The 22,606-nt window shown below is 36.4% G+C and overlaps 1 protein-coding gene across 5 annotated transcripts in view; it reads left to right on the top strand.

The window, feature by feature from the left end:
* Positions 1-22,606, top strand: part of CNTN5 (contactin 5) — a 602,217-nt gene that overhangs the window by 525,086 nt on the left and 54,525 nt on the right. For all 5 annotated transcript variants that reach the window (XM_085064530.1, XM_085064543.1, XM_085064523.1 and 2 more), the window contains 2 exons: positions 11,800-11,927; positions 12,874-13,049. In XM_085064530.1, the coding sequence (XP_084920656.1) occupies positions 11,800-11,927; positions 12,874-13,049 (304 nt within the window). The remainder of the gene's footprint in view (positions 1-11,799; positions 11,928-12,873; positions 13,050-22,606) is intronic.

Here is a 22,606-nt window from a genome sequence, read left to right as displayed (position 1 = left end):
CTAAGGCTTTTAAGGTTTAAACAACCCTAATCAATAAATTGTTTGTCAGTAAGGACTTTGTAGCCTTTTCACCCTTAGTGGCAATGTGGCTCTCTGGAGGGAGCATGTGTCTTTTTAACTGCCTTTTCCAGTTAATAGACTGTATTTCACCTTGTGACATGAGAATAAAATAAATCTTGTTTTACCTAGTTTTCCAGCCATGGTACCTATTTCCCCCCCAGAATGCAAAATGAACTCAACTGACCTGAAAAGTGGTGTCAATAAGATCCTAGTTCATTTCGGTCAAAATCCCATTTACCACTCCTACAGTCTGGAAGTATTTTTGTGCTGAGCTAATGCTTTTAAACTGTCTCTCCACTGAACTGATTGTCTCTCCTTCCTGCAAGATGTCTGTATCCACAGGTCAAATTGGTTTTTTCGCAAAATGTAAGAAAACTAATGTAGTCAGTCAGCTTTACAGCTTAGTTAGATATATTTTTTTAACCTCTCATAAAAGTTTAAATACTGCAAGACCTTGTAAGTAGGACCATTAACCTGTGGGTTTACTCTTAAAAGAAAAAAAACAATTAGAGAGAATTGTCAATAATTAGAGGAAAGGTAGTATGCCAGCAAAGCTGTCTTCCAGAAAAAATGTTCCTGTGATAATTTTGTGTGTATTGCCTTTACTCTGTACTGCTATTTCTAATGGAGGTTTCCAAATCCTCATCTTGCACCAATATCTTAATAAACAATGATGTGTTCTCAAGAGTACTGGCATGTGAGCACACCCCTTGTCAAGGATGCAGTCAGGAAGTGTGTTGTATGTAAATGATGTAGAAACCTGTCACAGAGATAGATTAGGGCTACATCACGGAACTATGCAGAGAAGGTTGTTCATCAGGTGTGCTTTCACTCCTTACTTTTTTGTGGAGTCTGTTCTATCCTGCAGGTTTCTCCACTGTGAAGCTCCTGGGTCAAGGTGTGGAGTAGTAAGTAGTAAAAAAATGGAGCCATGAGATAGCTTTTTGCCTCTATCCTTTGCTTCCTTTATGGATTTTTCTTTAGCAACAGATTATTATTTAGATCTTTCTCACTAGATCTAATTGTAAATGAAGATGATAGAAAAAAGAAGTGCTGGAATTTCCAAGGGTAAACTAAGAAATATTGTGGAAGTAAGCAAGCAAGTAATGACTGCCCCTTATTGTTCACAGAGTGGTGATCTCTGATTTGAATAACCAAAGAACCAGCAGGGACATCTTACTACAAAGCATGACCAATTGTTCTATTCTATCACATCTATCATTATATTAATATATGCCATTTTTATTGCATACAACCTACCAAGCTGTTTAAAATTCCCTAAACATCTCAGCAAATGTATTTTGGGAGCCAAAATAACCTATATTCCAATTATTCTTTTCCCATTTTCAGAAGTCATTTTTGTACTAAAAAATTCTTTTACTCTATCCCCTCTAGATCATCTATCTTTCTTGAAAACAGTGTGTCAAACTTGTCTGTAGTCCAGCTGAGACCTTATAGTTATTAGGCAGGGAGAAAATAGGGGTCATTTCACAACCGCAGTGGTTAGAAGGCCAGCAGTTCTGTGGAGCACTGAATCTTATAACTTCTGTTCTAAACAAGCAGTGAAGAACTCATAGCTATTGATCCAAGCATAACATACATCATGCTAATGGAATCTCCCCTGCAAATAGTTTCTACCTGGACCAACATGCAGCAAGCACAGACTTTTCCCACTTTTCCAGAGGCAGAGTAATGATGAAAGCAATCAGTCTTCATCTTTCAGAATCTAGCAGTACCTACCATATGATAGAAATATTTTTCGAGCTTCTCCAGTTGACAACAGAGTCAGTTTGATGTAAGGATGAGGCAGACATTGCCACATTCATCTGTCTTATCTTTGAACTACAACCTAGTTTAATCACATGAGATGGTTGAAACTGTAATTTTGAAAAATGCACTCAAATTAAAAGTAACAAATTAATAGAATGCTACATTAACAGCATTTATCAGTAGACCATTAAAACTATCTCAGCCCTCCCACACCATGACCAGATTAATCACATCATCCTGTCTATTTCTAAAAATATCAGGAAAGGATATGCATTTTTTGGTGTGTTTTGGCACATTATATGAATGTGACACAGAAAGCGTGTATTTAAGCCCTAATCCTTTTCAAACCTTCATGCTGGATATTCACAAGGATTTACAACCCTCCTGCTGATTTGATTCTCAACAGTCAGCTTCCTTCTCAAGCATCCAGCCATCACTTTGACTGCTGGTCCTTCACCGTCTTGTTTGGGTTTATGTCATTCAGCTCCCAGTGACACTTCTATAACTGACTATTTATGTATGCCAGGGAGAGTGCTCTACAATGCAGAAAACAGCTCCATCAGGGTGGTCTCAAACAATGCATATTAGTTAACTGCAAACTACAATGGTTTGTTTTTTTGGGGTTTTTTTTGGGGGGGCCAGGGGTAGTAGAGGCTGTTTGTTGTTTTTTAGTTTTCTTGAGAGCAAGGGTCTAATGCAAAAGGACAGTCAATTGTTCTCTTCTACCCAGCTCTTCTATTCACATGAAAGCAGTAACAGTATATCTAACAAAAATATTTTTCAGAGAGGTGGGAAATATTCAATTTCATTGCTGTGTTACATAAAAATACCACTTGCAGTTAATATTCTGGTAGTGTTGCTGTAGAACATGAGAAGCAGGTTCCATCTGACTGGACATCATTACAGGGCTTACAACAAAAAGGCTTTAGCTAGATGACTGCTGCCCTAAGAATATGAAAACTTCCCATGTAAACATCTAATTAGCAGTCTTCAATTTACAAGAAGCTCATTTGGATGAAATTAAAGTTTCTGCTCCTCATGTTTTACTGCTAAAGTTAATGTTAACATTTCAAGCATAGCACAGTTCAGCTGTTTTGAGATGCGTCTTTATCTAGTATGAGCCGAAATAGGAAAAAGTAGTTGAATGAAATTATTTTACACTGGCTAGAGATCTGCCCTCTTGAGAATCTGGTCTATTTGAATTTTGCCTCGTGTATATAAGGTCTGATTTTGAGTATTAATATGTCTTTTCTAGCTAACGAGTGAAACACAGAAATATCATAGAGTAACTAAAGTTTCCTGTGTATTTTTCTTTTCCTGGAGGAGATCCTGCAGCCTTACAAGATTTTACTCTTTCTAAAGCTTCTGAGGAAAATAGAATAGGTTAATAATTCATTGCTGTTGCTTAGAAACATGGAGAAAATTATTGTGATAAGGTTTTTCCTTGAAAAGAAGGAACTTTTTCGCAGTAGAAGAATATTTTTGACATTGAAATAGTGTGTAAAATAAAGAGGAAAAAAATTAATTATTAAAAATATTAAAATATTAAAATAGATATTAAATTTAAATGGGCCAAGAGTATGATATGGATTTTTAAAAATATGAAAGAATATTCTAATAATTTTAAACATTTTCAGCATGTTTAGAGATAAATTGTTCTAAACCAAAAGTATTTTATGAAAGCTTTTAAAAGAACTCTTAGACTTCAGTGAAGGGCAGAAAATACCTTAAATGGTCTTTCCTAACCATTTCTTGAACAAATGTTTCTGGAACACTTTTCCTGATTTGTCTTTTGAGTAATACTCCTAGTTTTGTTTTTTTACAAGATGAAACTCGTTTGAGGGTAAAATATTAGAACAGCATGACAAGGTACCAGTTAGTAAAGTGATGCTAAATTTTCAATATGTACCAACAACTACTCAAGCATACCAGTAAAAATGCAGAATAATTTAAGCATCTGTTTGTTTGTATAATTTCGCGAGCTCATAGATGAATGATCTGAACTTCTGTTACATTTACAGTAAGACTGTTTCAGTTTAATATCTTAGCAGATGTTTAAATTTTAGCACCTTTCTGCCATCCTTGACATTGATGATATTCACAGAGTCTTTAAAGGAAACTATGTGCTTAATTTTTGATCTGAATAAAGTCATTAATACAAAGCTCTGTTTAAACAAATAATGACCAGCTGATTTGTACAAAGAAAAAAGCTCTTTCAGAGACCCTGCCAGTTCTGACATATCAGTAGTTTTCAGACTTTACTGCACAGAAACACTGCAGAGATCATATTTATTACTTCTGCTTAGAACTGAAGCTACATTTCTTAGCAGAAAATGTCTTCTAGTGTCATCCATGTGAAATTATGTTTACACACATGGAGAACATTTGCACCAGTGAGAGCTGTGTATTTTATACACAAATGCTCCTGTGCAGCAAACACCAAGAACAAAATGAGAGGCCTGGTTGTGGTTCCTTTGAAAGAAACTGCCCTAAGACAGTTTGCATAAATTAGCTTAAATGGAGCTGGAAGTACTTTGTGGTACATTAATAATAAGGCTTAGCATATTCCAATGACCTAAGATATCACACAGAGGAATTGCGTCATTATAAATGTTTGAAAACATGAAGTGAAGAAAATTCAAATAATTTCATGCTTTGACAAGGGACTGAGACTAATATATGATTTTTTTTCTAATTAAGTCAACAATATTAAAATAAAATTATTCTATCTAGGGTGATATTATTAAAAATGTATATAGTAGATTGCATTTTGCTTATCTAAGTGGCTTTACTATAGCAAAAACTCACATCCATTTTCTGTAATCATTAGAGGTTTGTGCATCTATTATGAAGGAGGAAGAGAAAGCAAAGGGGAATGAGATACCCCAAAGCCATTCTTGGACAAATAAAGGTTTCAGCTATTTACAAATACTTGCTCTGATTCCTTGTAATCTACATTAAAGGATACTGACAAATCCCAAACCCAAGCTAATGTGAAATGACAGATTGCTCAGATCAGAACACTGTCAGGGGCCACAGGCTAAATGAGCCAGTGCAGCTTCTCTCCATTTGCATCTTTAAAATCTTATTTCCAACATGCAGACAAACCAATTTCATACTCCTGATTTTAGATCCAAATGAAAAATGCAGGGAATGATTTTCTAAATGCCAATAACTTTCTTTTAAATGCCAGTTACTAGGTGTTAAAGTTTGCTAAGGTTTTAACTAAATTTAATGTGTCCCTGATGGCTGTGATTGTATCTCTAATGTCCTATAAACATTTACTTTAGTTTGAAAATCAAAATAAAATACCAAAAAATTTAATTGAAAACAGAGGAAGATACAAATGTGTATAGCCTAACCAAACTACTCATTGCTATTTCTTCCTCCCCACCAAAAATGGACACGTGCCTGATTCTATTTATTCTTACTCAGTAATTGTCACTTAAAGAATATAAAGCTCCCAGTGTGAGCTGCCTGACATTCATTTCTGTTAAGATCCAGACACTGTGTCCATGTCTGTGCAACAAGTCTTGAGTAAAATCCTGAATTATTGTGTAGCAATTGTAATGCTAGCTGTCTCAACTGCTCAGCTGCTTCAGCATCCAGAAACAATTTCTAGCCACAGCATCAAGACATCTGTCTGTGCAAATCTGCTATGAATGATGTAACAGAATGAAAATTAGAGTCATCATTTCTCATTATCTTAATCTTGATGGAACTCTCTGCCCACTGATTTAACATGTGATATGCAGAACAAATGCACATCCTGGCCCCAGTGGGTCAAGGTAAAACTGTCCCTTATGATAAAGACAACTGACAATTTCCAGCATAAGTTTCCAACATTCAACAGGGTGTCCTCTACCAGCTGTAAATAATATCTGAGAATTTCTATGGGGATGATACCAGAAATTAATGAATTAATATTTTTTCAGTAAGACCGTGGCACAGTAAAAGTATCTGCACTACTAATGCACTTCATTTACAGTTAAGAATTAATCAAAGAAAAAATGATGTGGCAGGCAGAATAGACCTCATTTTTTTATACCAAAATAATGATGTCTATATTTCCCATTTCTTACTCCTTCCCCTCAACCTAAGACCAAAATTTATGGTCACTCTCATAAGTTTTCTGTAAACAGAGCAGCAGGAAGAAAAAATTACTACCTTTAATCAAAATATTGGAAAAAAAAGAAAAAAACAAAACTTCCTATACAAGCAACTCTTACATATCATATCCTACTCACACCCACTCTCTAAATGCTGTGGAACCTAAAGGAACCTGAACTTTGTCATTCGCATTCATGGGGACATTACACTCTGTTCACCTCCATCACCACTTTTCCTTACTCTCTGTCAGTCAGCAGCGACTGAGAGAATGCATTTCAGACTGAAAAAGAAAAAAGGACATCCAAACACCATCTATACCAATGATCCAGTATTTCTTATGATCCTGCTTTCCATCCATCAGACAAGTTTCTTAGCAGGCACTTGGCCACAGAGAACCCCTTTCTATTCACATCAACATCACCTATGCAAACGGCATGGAATTTCACCCTTCCAGATTAAGCAGCACATTCTTTATCAAGGACTAACTCTGCCTGGTGCATCATTTATTGGTAAAAGAAGAACAAAATTGACGAAATTACTGATCTGAGTGAGCTAATGCATTTTTGTTTAAACAAATGTGCTAAGAGTGTTTCCAATGTCAAGTGTTACTGGTGAATATAAACTTTGAATAGACTGCAATATTTTTAAAGTGAAGATAATAATTTGAGAATATTGTCTGAAAACTAGTTTCTGAGTGTTTTTCAGCTTTCCACTGTTAACCTAAGTCCAATCCTGAAGCCTTAGAGGGGAATATTTACACTCTCATTCATGTTTCTATGGCTTTGTAGAAGTTCTCAAACCAGTTTACTGGATTATGCTGTCATTAGAAAAGTTGACATTATAGAAATGCTGCTAATATGTGTGTCCAAGCTTGCTGATATTCTAGACTAGCAAACTACAGGTGTTATAAACTGTGCATCCAACAACTGCACTATTTCTGATACAACCACGGTGGAAAATTATAATATGCAGAGATAATAAGATACACTTTAAAATCACATTCGGTTTCAATTTATGTGTTTTAATTATTAATTTGTTGGGGGGTTTCAGCTTCATGGGCAGCGAAGCTTGTGGTCAATTGATTTCTATGTCTGTGCTCTGAGCAGTTACATCCCCTCACAGATCTTCTGTCACATTTGTCAGCCCCGTGCAGGTGTCTTATGGCTGTTTCTGCATAGCAGGTAGCATGGATCAATAGGAGAAGCAAAAAGTTAATACTGTCCACACTGCTCACTGTCCAAAGTTTCTCTTTGGAATAGCTCTAGCCCCTTTCCACAAATGGATTTATGTTTTTATCTGAAAAACCATTCACTCCTCAAGCATCCCTCTTAGTTTAGTATGAACTGAAGTTCATGTGCTCAGATTGCTTCATTTCAAAAACCAAACCCACAGCAAATGGGGACAATGGGGAAATTAATTTCCACGTCATGCAGCAGCTGGGATTTTGTCCCACAAATTATGTCAGATCATAAAATTTTCTTATATCTGGGGAACTAAATTAAGATTTGAGGGTGAGGTTCAGTTCCAGGTTGAGATACCAAAGTGTAGAGATCTACAATGTGAGTTAGACTTCTGCTCTTTTTCACCCTTTTTACCTCTGCTACCTGATGACAAGGTCCATGAATTAACATGTAAAATAGAAAGTCATCTCACATGCAGACACTTTAGTTTTAGTTTTAGTTTTACAAACAGCCTCAAGAAAAAAAGGTTTTCTTTCCTCTCTGTTCATCCTGATGATCCTTCCAAATGTCAGCTTGATTAGAATTAATCTTTCTGAATATTGATGATCAAAAGTGTTCTGCATTCCTTCTTGTATTTCCTCAGCACTTCCTGTATTAATACTTTAATAAAGAGATGCAGGTTGGTATCTGATATATCCTAGGGTTGCATTTGCCTTTACTGCCTGGTCCTCTGAGTTCAGAGTCAAAACTACTGCTTTGCTATGAGTCTGGTCCTCAGTTGCTGTGTCAAAGTACCATTTATTTAATCAATTTTTAGCAGCCTTTTTGTATCCTCGTAATTCTGAAAAATAATATCATAGAAATCAATTCTCTTTCCAAAAAAACCTTCTCTTTTCTTCAACCAATTTCTTAACAATCCTTAATTTTTGTATTAAACATATTTAAACGGTCATGTGAATTTCAGCATGAAAATCATGCTTGAAACTCATGGAAGATTAAATCTGCACTATTTTTCTCTAGAAAATATTTCTTCTTATAAAATGCTACAAAAATTTAATCTCATTTGTTGCGGCCCAAGCAGCTGAGATAGAGCTCAGTGCCCTTGAGAATGTGGAGGATTGGGATGAAATGGGAGAAGTGCCAGAAGAAAGTGAAGAAGAAATGGATTATCCCAGTAACCTCCCAGAAAAGTATTACAGATAGTATGGACCGTTATCTCTCCCCAACCACTCGACGCTAGCATATCTCAGTGTTAGACATTGGTAAATTTAGACTGTAAATTACTTGTATTCACTTTTCTATTTGTTCTGAAAACTTGTAAACCCACCCAGTTATGTACCCTTATAACCTGTTGCAGAGCCTTTGTTCTGGGCTCTTCAGATATCTCTCCAAACTCTCCTATCCCCTATGTAACCCCCAATAAAGCTGAAGAGACCTCATCTCGTCCCCTCGCCTGAGTCGACTTCCAGAAGCCCAAATTCATCTCCTGTGTTGCTCAAAACAGCCCTTCTCCCCACTGAAAGAACTTTCCTGTGGCATTTAAAGCACTTCTGGTCATGACTTCAGAAGTAGCCGCCGCACTCATTCAGTTTACTTAAGTTAACCCATGTTCAATTTTATCTCAAGTCCATTTGCTGTTATATCTTGATTACTCTTTCCTATCAATTACTTCTAAAACCTTTTTTTGCAATAGATCTCAAGACACACTTTTTGACATCAAGACAATGCTCACCTCTTTTTCTTCATGTTATTAGACAGACGAAAAATTTTCTACAGAGACGCTGATTTTGTGACACTTTTTTAAGAAATCTTGTATGGACAACATCCATCTTCTTTCTGTAATTACAATGAGTTTTTCTTGTACTTAAATGCTACAATCTCCAAACTATCACCTTGATCTCTTAACCGTTCTTTCTCTATTTGTTCGTCTATCATCATCTTTCCCGCAGTTTCTAATTAGTTAATAATTTAGGGTTGCTTTTTCTCTGAATTATCCTTAATTCTACCCCAGCCCCATTCTCCCATCTTTGCTTCCCTTCTATTTATGAAGTAAAAAACTTTTTTATATGGTATTTTTTTATTAAAATATGTAGACCTGCTACACAGGTGGTCTCTCTGTGACTGAGAGATATTGGCAGGGAAGTAGGAGAAGTCTGTGTTCCTGCTGTGTGCAGCAGGTATTATATGAATAAATAAAACCTTTCAGTTTCCATCATAACCAAGCCTCTGGCTTTTTTCCCAAAAGCACACACCAAAAAAAAAAAAGGGGGCAGACAGTTGAGTGCTAGGCACCTTAAGGAAAATATTAATTTCTCAGCTAAATAATTCACCAGCAAATGTGCTTGCAATTCCTTTGATTGAGTGATTACTCTTTCCCTCATAGACAGCAAGAGCTTTTAACTAAATAGAAATATAATTGACAATATCCATGAGATTAATTTTCATTAGATAATCTTCCATGTGCTTCTTCCTTTTCCCCCAAACTCAGAATTTCAAGACTGTTTCATATGAGGACTTAAGCTGCATGTAAGTTTTTATAATTTGCAAACATTAAAGGAATGTCCGTTCATTTTTCTGATCCTGTCAGTATATTGAAGAAAACTACTACTGTTTTGCAAAGGTTATTGCCACATAAGTGACAAGATGTCATCAGGGCATTGAAAACTGAGCATCTTTACAGAAAAAATTCTTTTAAAATTACACCAAGTGAAAATGAAAGAAGTTTGCATCCCTGTCACTTTCTAAAGCAGAGTGTTTCTTCAAAGGTGTGACATATCATAACAAAGTTTCAGGACTTCTTATTTGTTGGGAAAAAAACCCAAACCCTCAAAACTCTGGTGCAGAGTAATTTGCTTAACACAATAATGCTTTCTATAAAATTACCTTCAGACAAATAATGTGACTGAAATACTGATGTATATTTGTTTAGAGCAGAATGGGAGATGCATCCTCAGGTTGCACTGGGGAACCTTAGGGCTGACATATCCTTCCTCTGCTCCATTCACTTTTCAAGCTATTATTTTCCTCTGCTGTCTGCTGAGAGCAGTGAGTGGTTTCACATCTGAAGGGAACAGAAGCACATTTTTCATTGGAATGAAATTCTGTTTTCTCCACCATAATGTTTATAAACCTCGGATAGTAAACCACTATTTATCACAGAGTCAGAAAATAGGGGATATTACTCTTTTTCCTGAGGGGGGAGGGGAATAAATGCAATCTCATATTAGTGATCTAGTATGTGCACATTATTGAATCATAAGTTTTTCATAAATCATTCCTAGTATAAATTAGAGGTAACAGCTTTGGACTTTAACACATCCAACCAAGAAAGGGAATTCCTTCTCTTTTTGGCTGCTGAAGAGCCCAACCCACACCTGTCAAAAGTGCCATACTCCTGGTTAAATACTTCTCAACAGTAAAACACAACATTGTGCCCTCCCTGATTTCTGATCATAGTCTCCCCAAAGGATTCCCAGCAGAAGGGGTGTCAGTCTATCCTGTAACAGCCAGAAGGTCCTCTCTTGACAGGTATATCTGAAAATCCAACCATCGCTGGGGAAGAGCCACCCACCTTCTTAGGTAGATTCTCTCACACAGAGGTCTTACCTTGGTTTTTAAATACAGGATAGGGAAGCACTCCATCTCCTCCCCCACTTCTATGGGATACCTGAAAGTGTTTGCTGAGGACTATCTGCTTCCAGTGTCCATTCCTCCCAGCCTACATCTCCCAAGACCTTTGAGAGAGTCATAACCACTGCCTAACCTGGGAAAGAATACACAACACGTGCAAGCAGGGCTTGGCTTAAATGCCATGTAAGAGTTGCCATATTCCTTTTAGGCTTTTAGTTCTCTGTCAGGAAAACAGCCATGATAATTTACTGTTCTTCCAGGGCTGCAACTTTAAGACGGAATAAATTCAGGGTCTTTGCTATTTTAGAACAGAAAAAAAAGTTGTTAATTTTCACACACATTTGTGGACTTTATGACTAATGTTGTGTAAGCAAAGCCAAAATTTGAAACTCCTAAATGTGAATGGTTGACCATTTCTCATGAATATGCCTCGGTGGGGTTAATTACCAAGAATTGTAGTGGAGCTGCAGTTATAGAGGCTCAGAGAAAAAATTAAAAGCCCATCTACCAAAAAAGAGGACATTATTTAAGTCCCTTTGCTACACTGTGCCGTGATGCCATAAATCATGCTTTGACCAGCTACAATTAATTTTATGGGGCTTTTTCCTGGTCTTTTTTTGCATTTTCCTTCCCATTCTTCTCAGAACTGATTTCCAAAGTAATTTTTTTTTTCTAGATGGAATAGCCTGTGCTTGATATTGAAATGTGATTTGACAATAATATAGTGCTGAAACTTTGAAGACAAATTATGAAGGATTACCTTTTTTACTGTTCTACAAAGGTTTCATTAAAATTCACGCCTAATAAGTGTCAAAGGATACTAATCCACTGACGCTTCCGTGAAAATTTTGAATTGAGGAAGGACTGGTAAAACGGATTTATTAAAACCTTTTTGAAACAGAAGATAATTCAGTTATCATCTTCATCATCCCTTGCTACAGAGACAGCAGTCCTTAATCCTATTTATTATCTCTGAAATATATCATCATGGAATTTGGCAGGTAGGATGGGAGAGATATTTATGTGTTTATATATTTATCCTTTCCAGGATAACTATTCTTCCCCATGGGAGCCTGCGAATCCTGAATGCTTCCAAGTCTGATGAAGGACGGTATTTATGCCAAGGTGTAAATGTATTTGGATCTGCAGAAATTGTTGCATCAGTATCTGTTAAAGGTATAAAAAAATGCTTTGCCAGTAATGATGATTTCTCTTGACTAATATTTAAGTATAACTTAGAATCCCCAGCCAACCATAAAACAGCATTCTACAGGCAGAATAAAAAAGCTTTTCCAACAAGCTAGGGGAACTAAACTCCATCTGGTCAGACATCAAATCAGATTGCATCCTCCAGCTGTTATATTGTAGATGCATCATAAGAGTTAGTATATATATAAAATCACTCTAATTGTAAATAATTCTATAGATAATGTAGTCAATATTCTTTTTAAAATATTTTATCTTTGGTAACTCACTTACCCCTATCTTTTTCTGCATGAGAACAAATCTTTAAATTAAAGTAATAATTATATCTATGTAAAATCCAGAGACAGAGTGTACCTTAGAAGATTAATAGTAAAAAAAACACTGAGTAACAATCCGTTTCTGAAGCATTTTTTTTTTCATTCTCAGCTGAATTCATATAGAATCATGGATTTTTTTTCCAGGTGTTCAAGCCTTTTAACATCATTTTTCAAGATTCTTCCCACATTTAGTAATCCAGGAAACATCATTTATTATTTTATGTGACAGAACTGAAATTTTCATGTAATCACAAGATGCCAGGTGCTGCAGCCTTGAGAAAAAAAAAAGAGTAGCTTTTCCTCAAAAAAATAAAATAATTAATTAATTACTCAATCAATCAGTCCATCTTGGATGTGCTATAGATTGATGTTTAGGATTCCATGAAACTATCTGTACCTTCAGATCTCAAGTGTCTTACTTCTGTGGGCACTGTGAACATATTTCAATGTGAACATATTTCAGTATTTGACCATCTGTAATTGAAACTAAGAGCAAATATAAGCTCTGAGTAGACTCAGCAGGACTCACTCATGTTATTTTGGTCTGGCACTATAAGTAGACTTCCATCTGAATGTCCCTAATGCTTCTCTCTTTCAAGAACCTACAAGGATAGAGCTGTCTCCCAAGAAGATTGAGTTAACAGTTGGAGAGAGCATCGTCCTCAGCTGCAAAGCCCTTCATGACAGCACCCTGGATGTCACCTTCTATTGGACACTCAATGGGCAACCAATTGACTTTGAGAAAGAAGGTGGACATTTTGAAAGCATCAAGGCAGTAAGTGACCAAGCATTTGTCATCTCTGTGCTGGGACTGATAGAAATTTGCATGTTTTTATATGCATCCCATTTACCAAATTCTGACCAAACTGAGAGATAACTGGTTTGAGTAACAGTGGAAAGAAATGTCAGCTAGAGGAGGTGCAAATTACAGATCACTAGAATTACTCAAAGTACTTTTGATCAGGAAAATATTAAATTTAAACTTATACATCCTATTATTAGTGATGTATCTGATAATCTTTGTGGGGGAACAGAAAGGAGTTTCCATCAAACCCTACTTACATATTTCTGCTAATTATTTAAGCCAATAATAACCATATGAACAAAATATGCATACCAATTTCAAATATTGTCACTTGATTCAAAAAGAGTTTCACATGATCAAATGGTATGATAAAGTAATTCAAACCTGTCACATATAAAATGGTTTGAACATTTCTTAGTAGAAAGAAATCTTTTAATGTGAGCAGGTTTGGAAATAGAATCTACAGCCATTTAACTCAATCTTCCCTCTAATGAAATGTAAATCAAATGTCCATGCTATGTTAACAGAGAAAAATGAAGTTCACAAAGGTCAGGAAATTTTAAAACTTAATGTGTCTCATTTGAGTGCAATGTAGAAAAGTTAACTTTGAATTAAAAACCTTGTCAGCTGCAATCAATTTATTCTTCTCCTTTCCTATGAGGAATACCTACTCTTTATGGAAGTCATATTGACTTGGTAGGGGGTTCGTGGTTTCAAAATTAGAGTTTACTTCCATAAATATTTTACTTAAACAACATTAGTAAGGAAGATCTTAGTGTGAAGGTTCTTAGCATAGTTATCTTCCTCTGAGGATTACAACAGTCAAAATGCAACATTATTAATATAAGAAGGAAAACTATCACCTTTTTTTAACTTCAAGGTCTTTGATTCAAGAAAACACCAACTTCAAGTCATTCCCCAAAAAACTGATATCTAAAACATGCTACATGGCTCCTTTCAGTGTATTTCAGCATCTTTCTTTAAATGAAATTTTTAACCACTGGGAAAAATCCACTAGCTGGGAAATATTCAAAGTAATTTCATGTCTCATGTCAACATAAAGTTAATTTAAAATAATTTATTTTATGCAAAAATAGGATTTTGTAGATCTTTCAGAAGAATGCTTCTTAATTTCATTTCTGTAAGAGAAAGCCCTCAAAGTAAGCCCTTGATTGAAGTAAGGCTTATTCAAAGGGATCAAAGATAACATACTGAGGCTATTTTCAGGCAAATATACATGCAAATCTCACTGAAATTATGGATTCTTTTAACTATTCTGACATGATTAAAATTTGGCCAAAACTTGGTAGATTTAACCAGCTATTTGAGCTTGTGACCACCTTCTCACTGTGCTGCTAGAGTGTCAATGCTACTTTACTTACTGAGATAGGTACTGCTTGTAGAATCACAGAATAAGCTGAGCTGGAAGAGACCCACCAGGACCATAGAGCTCAACTCCTGGCCCTGCACAGGATACCCCAAGAGTCACACCATGTGCCTGAGAGCATTATGCAAATGCTTTTTGAACTCTGTAAGGCTGATGCTGTGACCACTGCCCTGGGGAGTTGTTCCAGTGTCCAACCACCCTCTGGGTGAAGAACCTTTTTTTAATATCTGATCTAAGTCTCTCCTGATACACCTTCAGGCCATTCCCTTGGGTCTTGTCACTGGTCACATGCATGAAGAGGTTGTACCTAGCCTTTGGCTTCCCCTAATGAGGATGTTGTAGATGGCAGCAAGGTCTCCCCTTGGTCTCCTCTTCTCCAGGCTGAACAAGTCTCTCATAATGGAGTCAATATTCAATGTCTAAATGACTAAGTGGATTAAAAAAACATTTTTATAGAGTAAAAATCTGATTTTTTTTCTTTTCAGAGGCATATAAGCAATTTTTTTCCCCTGAAACATAGTTTTCAACAAACAGCAAACTTCAGCTGATCAGAAAATATAATCAGTCTGGAAAAAAGCCATTGCAACATTCCACATTTTGCAAAATATGACAGAATTAGATCCTACCTTGTGACTGTTAAAGCAGTGTTGAAATAGTGAAATAATACAAAACTCTAAAGAAGTTAGATATTTTTAGACTGGACTAACTCTGTCTTTACAAGATGGTCAGGCCTTGCTTTCTTCACTTGCATTCCTCACTCATTTAAATGTCAAGGCATTTCTGGTTTCCATCCTAAAGAGTGGAAGTGTAGGCTTGGATCAACTGAATGAGGGCTAAAAATAGATGTTAACACATTACAGGCAGGATGAGGGGTGGGGAGGAAGATTCCTCTTCAGAATGGAAGTAACAAAACATGACTGCTTAGGAGAATCCTCATGGAAATTTTCCAAATGCTGTTTGAAACATAATGTGACACACCTCTTGACACTCTTTTAAAGTAGTGGTTAAAATATCTTGATTTTTTGCATTGTCCTGAAATGAAGCTGGATCAGAAGAGAAATGCAAATCTTGGGTGTGGGAATAGCAGCTGTGATAATACATCAATTTTTGGGGTGTTTTGACACAGTTCCCGTAACTACTCATTTGTATCTCATAATTTCTCTTAACTGCATAAGTAAGAGAAATTAACCACGAGGTTCCAAATGTATTTCTTTACTTCACTAATATCTAAATCAAGACCAGGTACTAGCACAAAGGAAGATAAAACTCCTTCTTTTGCTTTCATGTAATCTCCTTTAACCTATCCAGTTTCAAAGGTGAGATACACAATGTGTTAAAGCCATAGGTTTATGAATGGAGACAACAGGAACTTGAAGTCTGATAGAATTCTATGTCCCTTAATTTTCTCTTCTAAATGAAACACTTCAAAATTGAATTAGTTGATCCTGAACGTGATACTTTTTAATGGAGTATCTTTAAGAAAAATAATATCCTTTGTGCAGAATTATATGTCCATTTTTTTCTGCACACACTGATACATCAACAGATAAAAATATGTTCAGGCTTGCCTGCAGTTTCTTTATTTGTTTTAAAATCTGAAAAGTTGAACATTATTTAATGGATTTTGCTAATAACAAGACCACTGTAAACCTCTCATCACTGGTTGCATTGCTCTTACTTTTACTGTGGCATACCCAAGTGTTAAGAATGATGATCATCCTGATGCTTTATGCAATGTTAGGAAAACTATCACCAAAGTAACTTTTATTTGGGCAGTAGGTAAATTTTCACTTGCTAAAATTGCATGATCCCTGACAATTGCAATTACAAAGAAAAGCTTCCCTTACTAATTAATATTACTTCGCTTGTTTTGAAATTATACCAGCAACTTTTGTACAAGAAAAAAGTGTTATAAATTTTTATATTGAGAAGTGATTTTTCATACAAATGGAAGACATTTTTGCTGTTCGTTTCTGAGCTATAAAAGGTATAGAACCTATACCAATTTAGGTACTTCAAGGACTTACCTGGCAAAAAGATAAATGTGATAAGGATGTCAACTTGTGCATGAAGGGAACATAAAGGAAAAGGGACCAGCTGAATTCCACTGGAGTGACCGCAGACTGCAATCTAGGAAAGGAAAAAGTCAAATGCTGTGTATATGTAATTCCGCTGTATATTTAGTGGAAGAAGAGTAATGCTAAGGGTTAAATAAACACAGAATCCTTTGGCATTGATAAAGTATTACTTTATCTAACAAAAGAAGTCCTATTCAATAGTCTAGTCAAAATGTTCTCTTCTAAGATCTCTATTTACCTTAAGTTCCTCATTGAGATATCCCTTTTTCATCTAAAAATATCAGATTTTGTCAATAGATTTTCATCCAACTATCATCATTCCAACTCTGTGTTTAAAGACTGATATTTTGTTTTTATAGCAGCCAAACAAAATGGTTTACTGTGGTTATCCACAGCCTGGTAAGAAACAGCACTGCTCTTAGTGTCCCTCACCTTGACCTTTCAGATTCAGGAAAGTGATTTGGTCCAAATATGTTCTTGGTCTTTGAGCTCAGCTGAAACTGCCACCAGGGAAACAATAAGTACAACTTGTCATGTTATATTTTACAGTGGTTATTTGTTCACATGGAATTGAATTGAAATCTACTGTTTCACTTATAAAAGGACAGTAGATACAGATTGGACAATGCATTTAATTCCTGCCTAGTACTGGAGACTTCAATCTGATAGCCTAGAACTTTGGGAAGTGCATAAATTTGCGCCTTTCGTTGCATTTTCAAGTAATTCCCTAATTTCTTGCAGTACTTTTATCCTATTTGAGAAGTTCAGATTAACATTTCCTAAGCGTTTTCTAAACAGGGAGAGCTAAGTTCTACACTACATGGAATCAATTAAAACAGCAGGCTGTTAATAATAATGTCTTTCCTCTTTATTGGATGTAAACCCAAACAAGGCTAATTAAATAGGAGTTTTACGTAACGCCCTCCCCACATGAGGAAAACAGCAATAGTTGACAGAAGTCTTGCAGAAGATACGTGCTTTATGCACAGAGAATTTCTGTTCAGGGTACAGCTGCCACATCAACCTCATTGCTACCAATTTGTTTTGCTGTCTGTTGCAATCCATTCCTGCTGATGGAAGAGGCTGAGCACAGCCATTACTGTCAACTCCAATCTCCAGATATTTCAGCTCTGTGCTCATTACCAGGTTTTTCCTGCTTGTCATCCTACACCTGTTACATATTTGAGCAAACAGAAGTAGTTTAAAAAAAAACCAAAAAATCTTATCTTTTGTTAATAAAAAGTTATTGTAAATTAGGTAGGGTACTAAATGGAATAAGGATTTCTGGAATTTGCGTTCTGTTAACGTATCTGACTGGTAACTGCAAACCAAAATCCAAACACAGAGAAGACCACAGTGTAATACTGCACTTTACCGTGAGTTGCTTCCAGGATATAAACAGTTCTAGTGAACTGATGGAATTTATATCACGCTGCAATAGAAAGAGGTACCCCAAACATTTCCTAGAATTAAAAAAAAAAAAGTATGTGAAGTGTTGCATGCATGTGCTTGTGGCTTTGGCTATTAATAGAAGGAAACAGAGATGATAAGTAATGTCTTGTTTAGCCTGGAGAAAAGGAGGCTGAGGAGGACCTTATTGCCCTTTACAGCTACCTGAAAGGAGGCTGTAGTGAGGTGGGGATCAGTACTACTCTCTCAGGTAAAGGTAACAAGTGACAGGATGAGAGGAAGTGACCAGGTTGCACCACGGGAGATTTAGATCAGATGTTAGCAAATATTTTTTCACTGAAAGGGTGATCAGGAATTGGAACAGGCTGCCCAAGTAAGTGGTGGAATCAGCAATCCTGGAAGTGTCCAAAAGGAGTATGGCTGTGGCATTTGGAGATATGGTCTAGCGGTGAACACAGCAGTGTTGAATTAATTGTAGGACTTGACAATTTTAGGTCTTTTCCAACCTTAACAATTCCATGAACTCCTCTATTTAATTTTATTTTAGAAAAGGGAGATAACCAATCATTTTGGGAAATGTGAGCTTCTTTACATTCCTGTATACCAATTTCTATTAAAAAATGATTGTAATAACTAATGAAATACAGTCAGATAATTTTTACTGGTTTATTTCATTCAGGTATTCTGTACCTTTCCTTGTTTACAAGAAACATTCCAGTGCAAAAAATATTGGGATAAATAAAGGATATTTCATGACAGTCCATTCTTTCCCCTGTTTACTTGGAGCTGATGGATCATTTAACTGCTTGGCACAGTGTTAATCTGGGCTATAACAGCAGAGTCGATTGTTTGAACAACTGATCAATATCAGCCTTCCTAATGCTACAGCTTCCATTTAGAGCTCTGTTGCCTGTTTTACACTTGCAGCTCTGCAGCCTTTCTCCCCAGCTGCTGTGGCAGTGCTTTCCAGAGCCTTCCTGGCAGTATTTCTCCATTGCAGTTCTTACACTCCCAATCTTCTGGTTTTATTCTTGAGGCCTTGTGCCTGCAAAGCCTGTTGGTATCACTACAGAGAAGTGTCATAGGAAGAAGCTCTTAATGACCTAAAACTCACCTCTACCTCTTGCCCCCTTTCTTTGTCTCTTGTTTGGTAAACCAAGACTCAGCATGCAGCAAAGTAGAGATAATGTGCATATAAATACCTCATAAATATTATCCAACAATATACATATTAAGAATCTTAACAATCAATCATTGTGTAACAACTGCTCTTAATTAACATATTTCAATTAGCATTAACAAACAGGAAGTTTAAGCAGATCTCAAAGAAAATGTTAAACATTTGGGGGGAAAAATCATCAAAAAATAATCATCATCTTCATTGCCACCTACTGCACTGGAGGGAACCTCAAGAGGTCTTATCTTCCTTTTTCTCCTGGTAATGGCATCTCAGACACAGAACATGAATTTGGCACATGAGTGTAGTGGGCCTCTCTACCCTGAAGTTTGCCATTTCATATCTCATCTCTTTTCTCATTCCTTCCCCTTCTCAATGCTCTTTCCATGTTTTCTTTAATCCCTTGATTTCCCAAAACTACCCCAATATATGACATACCACCTGACAGCTGATATTCCTTTAACTTCATCTCTTTCTCTGCCTTCTTTCAATAAAATTAATCAAACTCATTTGCAGCAATTCAAGATGCACTTGAGATGCATTTGAAGCATTTCAAGCTGATTCAAGTCCTCCCTGCTCACTCCCAAGACTCCATCACTCTCTGGCATCCACTCAAAGCCACCAGTGCTCACCAAAACAGCTCTTTTCATAATTCTTGCCTGGTCTATGCAAACTGTTCAAAAATACTGCCACTCAAAGCGTCTGCACTCCCCCTGGATGACTCTTAAGCATTCACAAACCTAAAACCACTTTTTTAACTGCTTATAGACAGGGGAAATGCAAGTTATGTTTTATGAGGTACACCTCAGTCAACCTACATCAGCCTGGATACTTCTATATTACCATTATTATACTACCACATACTATTAATCACAACCAAACTGATAACAATAATTTCATTTTCTTTCTTCCAAATGTGCTTATATGATTAAAAGACAGAGCTCAGAATATATTTTTCTATTATCATTATATCAACTAAGAAATCTGCTGCTTCTTAGAAGATTAAATGTTTGCAATTTGTAATCATCACAAGCAGTAGACCAATGTAGTTGACGCATTCAAACCTGAGAATTTGCATGAAATGGCACTTTAATTCCCCTAATGAAATGGCAGTTAAATTCCCCTAAACCTATTATGGACAGAATTGAAGTCAGCAATCCATCATAATGTATATATAAATTGTCAGCATAATTTAAAAGGACTTTACTGTCTTGCTGCTTTTCACCTATAATTGATGGTACAAAGATAATACTGTCATAAGGTTATTCTGTACAATTATTAGTTTGCTTCAGATAGAGTCATCAAAAATAAACTCCATTGCCATTCAAAACCAGCAAAAGTAAATTGTGAGATAATTTTTCAATTTAATACAACTGAGTGTCATCAATAAAGGCTATTTTGCTAAATGAAGTAATCAATGAGTCAGGCATTCATCTAACCCATGTGTTATATGTAAATCACCTATATATTTTCAATAAACATTTAAATTGAAAAAGTCATCATTAACAACCCAGGTCGTTCTTGTTTAGGATCAAATCTCAGTCCTTTTTACTCGACACACCATTGTTTTACTGTTCTCATTTTAAACAGAATAGAATCTTTTTAGGCTTTTAGTACCTCCCAAGCACTCTCTTCTGTATAAAAACCACTTTGTAGGAAAGTATCCTCACCTCTCACTGTCAAGAGATTTAGATGACAGGCAGCAAACCTCGATAAACCCCTGTAGTCATGGTAAAGAAGATACTCAAACTCCCCTTAGGCTTTCATCACAAAAGTTTTCATGCAATGGCAGGCAGTGTTTGCCCACTCTTTTTTTCCCTTTGATTTAAGCTTTTGTTGAATCATGGTCATTTGTATTATTCTCATTACCCACTTTAGACATATATTCTTCCCAGGCACAGAGACAGTTTTCACCACATGTTGTCCAGGCTGAGTTCCCAACCTGAATCCTCTGCACAGTAATAGGTAGACTTTCTAGTCCCCAAGCCTTTGCAGAGCAGAAGCTGAGAGCTGTGGGTCACCACATCATCTGTACCAACTACCCAGTATTATTAACTCCTTTGCCTTTTTGTCCCTGTTTCCAAGATAAATCAGAACTACATTCAAAGAGCTGCAGTTGGAGTGCAGAAGGGAAGTATGACAACCAACATAGAAAATGGGCAGCATTAGAAGCAGATTAAATGAAAGCTGGGTTTGATACAATGACCAGATAATGATATTTCATATAGATTTTCCTCCTATGATTCTGTAGTTTGAGCATATGTGATAAATTATGTAATAACCAAATCAAAGAGTAATTCTTTCATGGCAGAGGTAGGGAAAAGGGAACAAAAGGCTTACTAGATGTTAAGAAAGTGCTCTAGGGTGTAACTGTGAGCTCCATTTCAAATGCAGGCAGATTAGAAATTGTTCTTTTGCAAAGTCTTCAGAAGAAAAGGGTGGATACACTGAATGGACCACATTGGTTTAGAGATAAAAACTCAGCAAATGAATGGACAGATTAACAGAGAGGTTTCCTAGCAACTGGCTCAGGACAATGGACTGACTCTCATGGGAAGAATTTGTTTAATTCTCTTCATTTAAAGAGCCATACGTAAAAGTTGTTTATTGCAAAGCAAGTCACAACTGTTAAAATCTGGTTATTAAAATTAGAGAAATGTCTTTGCCCAAATTATGATGCAAACAAGACCAAAGTCATTAGTATGGATTTTTATTGAACAGTAAATGTGAGGGAGAGAGGGAGAGATAGAAACAAGCAGGAAAAGAGAGTGTGTGCAGGGAGAGAAAGAGAATGACAGAGAGACAGAAAATATGTCACCACTGCATGGATTCTGTTGGTTCTCTTCTGGTCTTCTCATCTCAGTCTAGTCAAAGTGATGGTCACTGTCTTGAGCCATGAGGGGTCAGAGAAGCCCTTGAAACACAAAATCCACTGGGTTTATATTTCTGAGGTTCAGGTAGGAATGCCCAGGTATATCCCCTGGATGACACAACTACTTCAGGAGTCTAATGATATATGACACCTTCTAAGACTAAGATATCATAGCTGCCCCTCATATCAGTGAGATTAAGTCAATTATGGCCCAGCAGAAGGGGTGAATACCTTCAGGCTATGTGTGAATGTCCTGGTACTTCCCCGGAAGGGAATTACCGCAGTTAAGCCACTGGTGTAAGGACTTTGGTGTGACAAAAAAGCACTACCCCAACTTGCAGAATTTACATCTCATCAGCCTCTTCCCTAATCTTGTCCAACACCCAGCTATAGCCTCTGGTGTTGGTGTGCAGTTGCCCTCTGCACAAGGGCAGTTAAGTGCTTGACTGAGTAATTAATTAGTAACAGTTCAGTCTCTCACAACAACCTCCTAAGATTTATGACATGGAAAGAGAAAAAATCCAGACACAACTTCCTCTTTGTGGGGATTTAAGATGGCTGAAGAAGTATTAATTGCCCACCAGTAAATTCTCTGAAAAGTGT

The sequence above is a fragment of the Lichenostomus cassidix genome, chromosome 1 (genome assembly GCF_008360975.1).
Source record: "Lichenostomus cassidix isolate B80296 chromosome 1, HeHo_3.0, whole genome shotgun sequence".
In the NCBI taxonomy this organism is placed as follows: Eukaryota; Metazoa; Chordata; class Aves; order Passeriformes; family Meliphagidae; genus Lichenostomus; species Lichenostomus cassidix.
The sequence above is the reverse complement of the archived record's forward strand: the minus strand, read 5'-3'. Positions and strand labels throughout refer to the sequence as shown.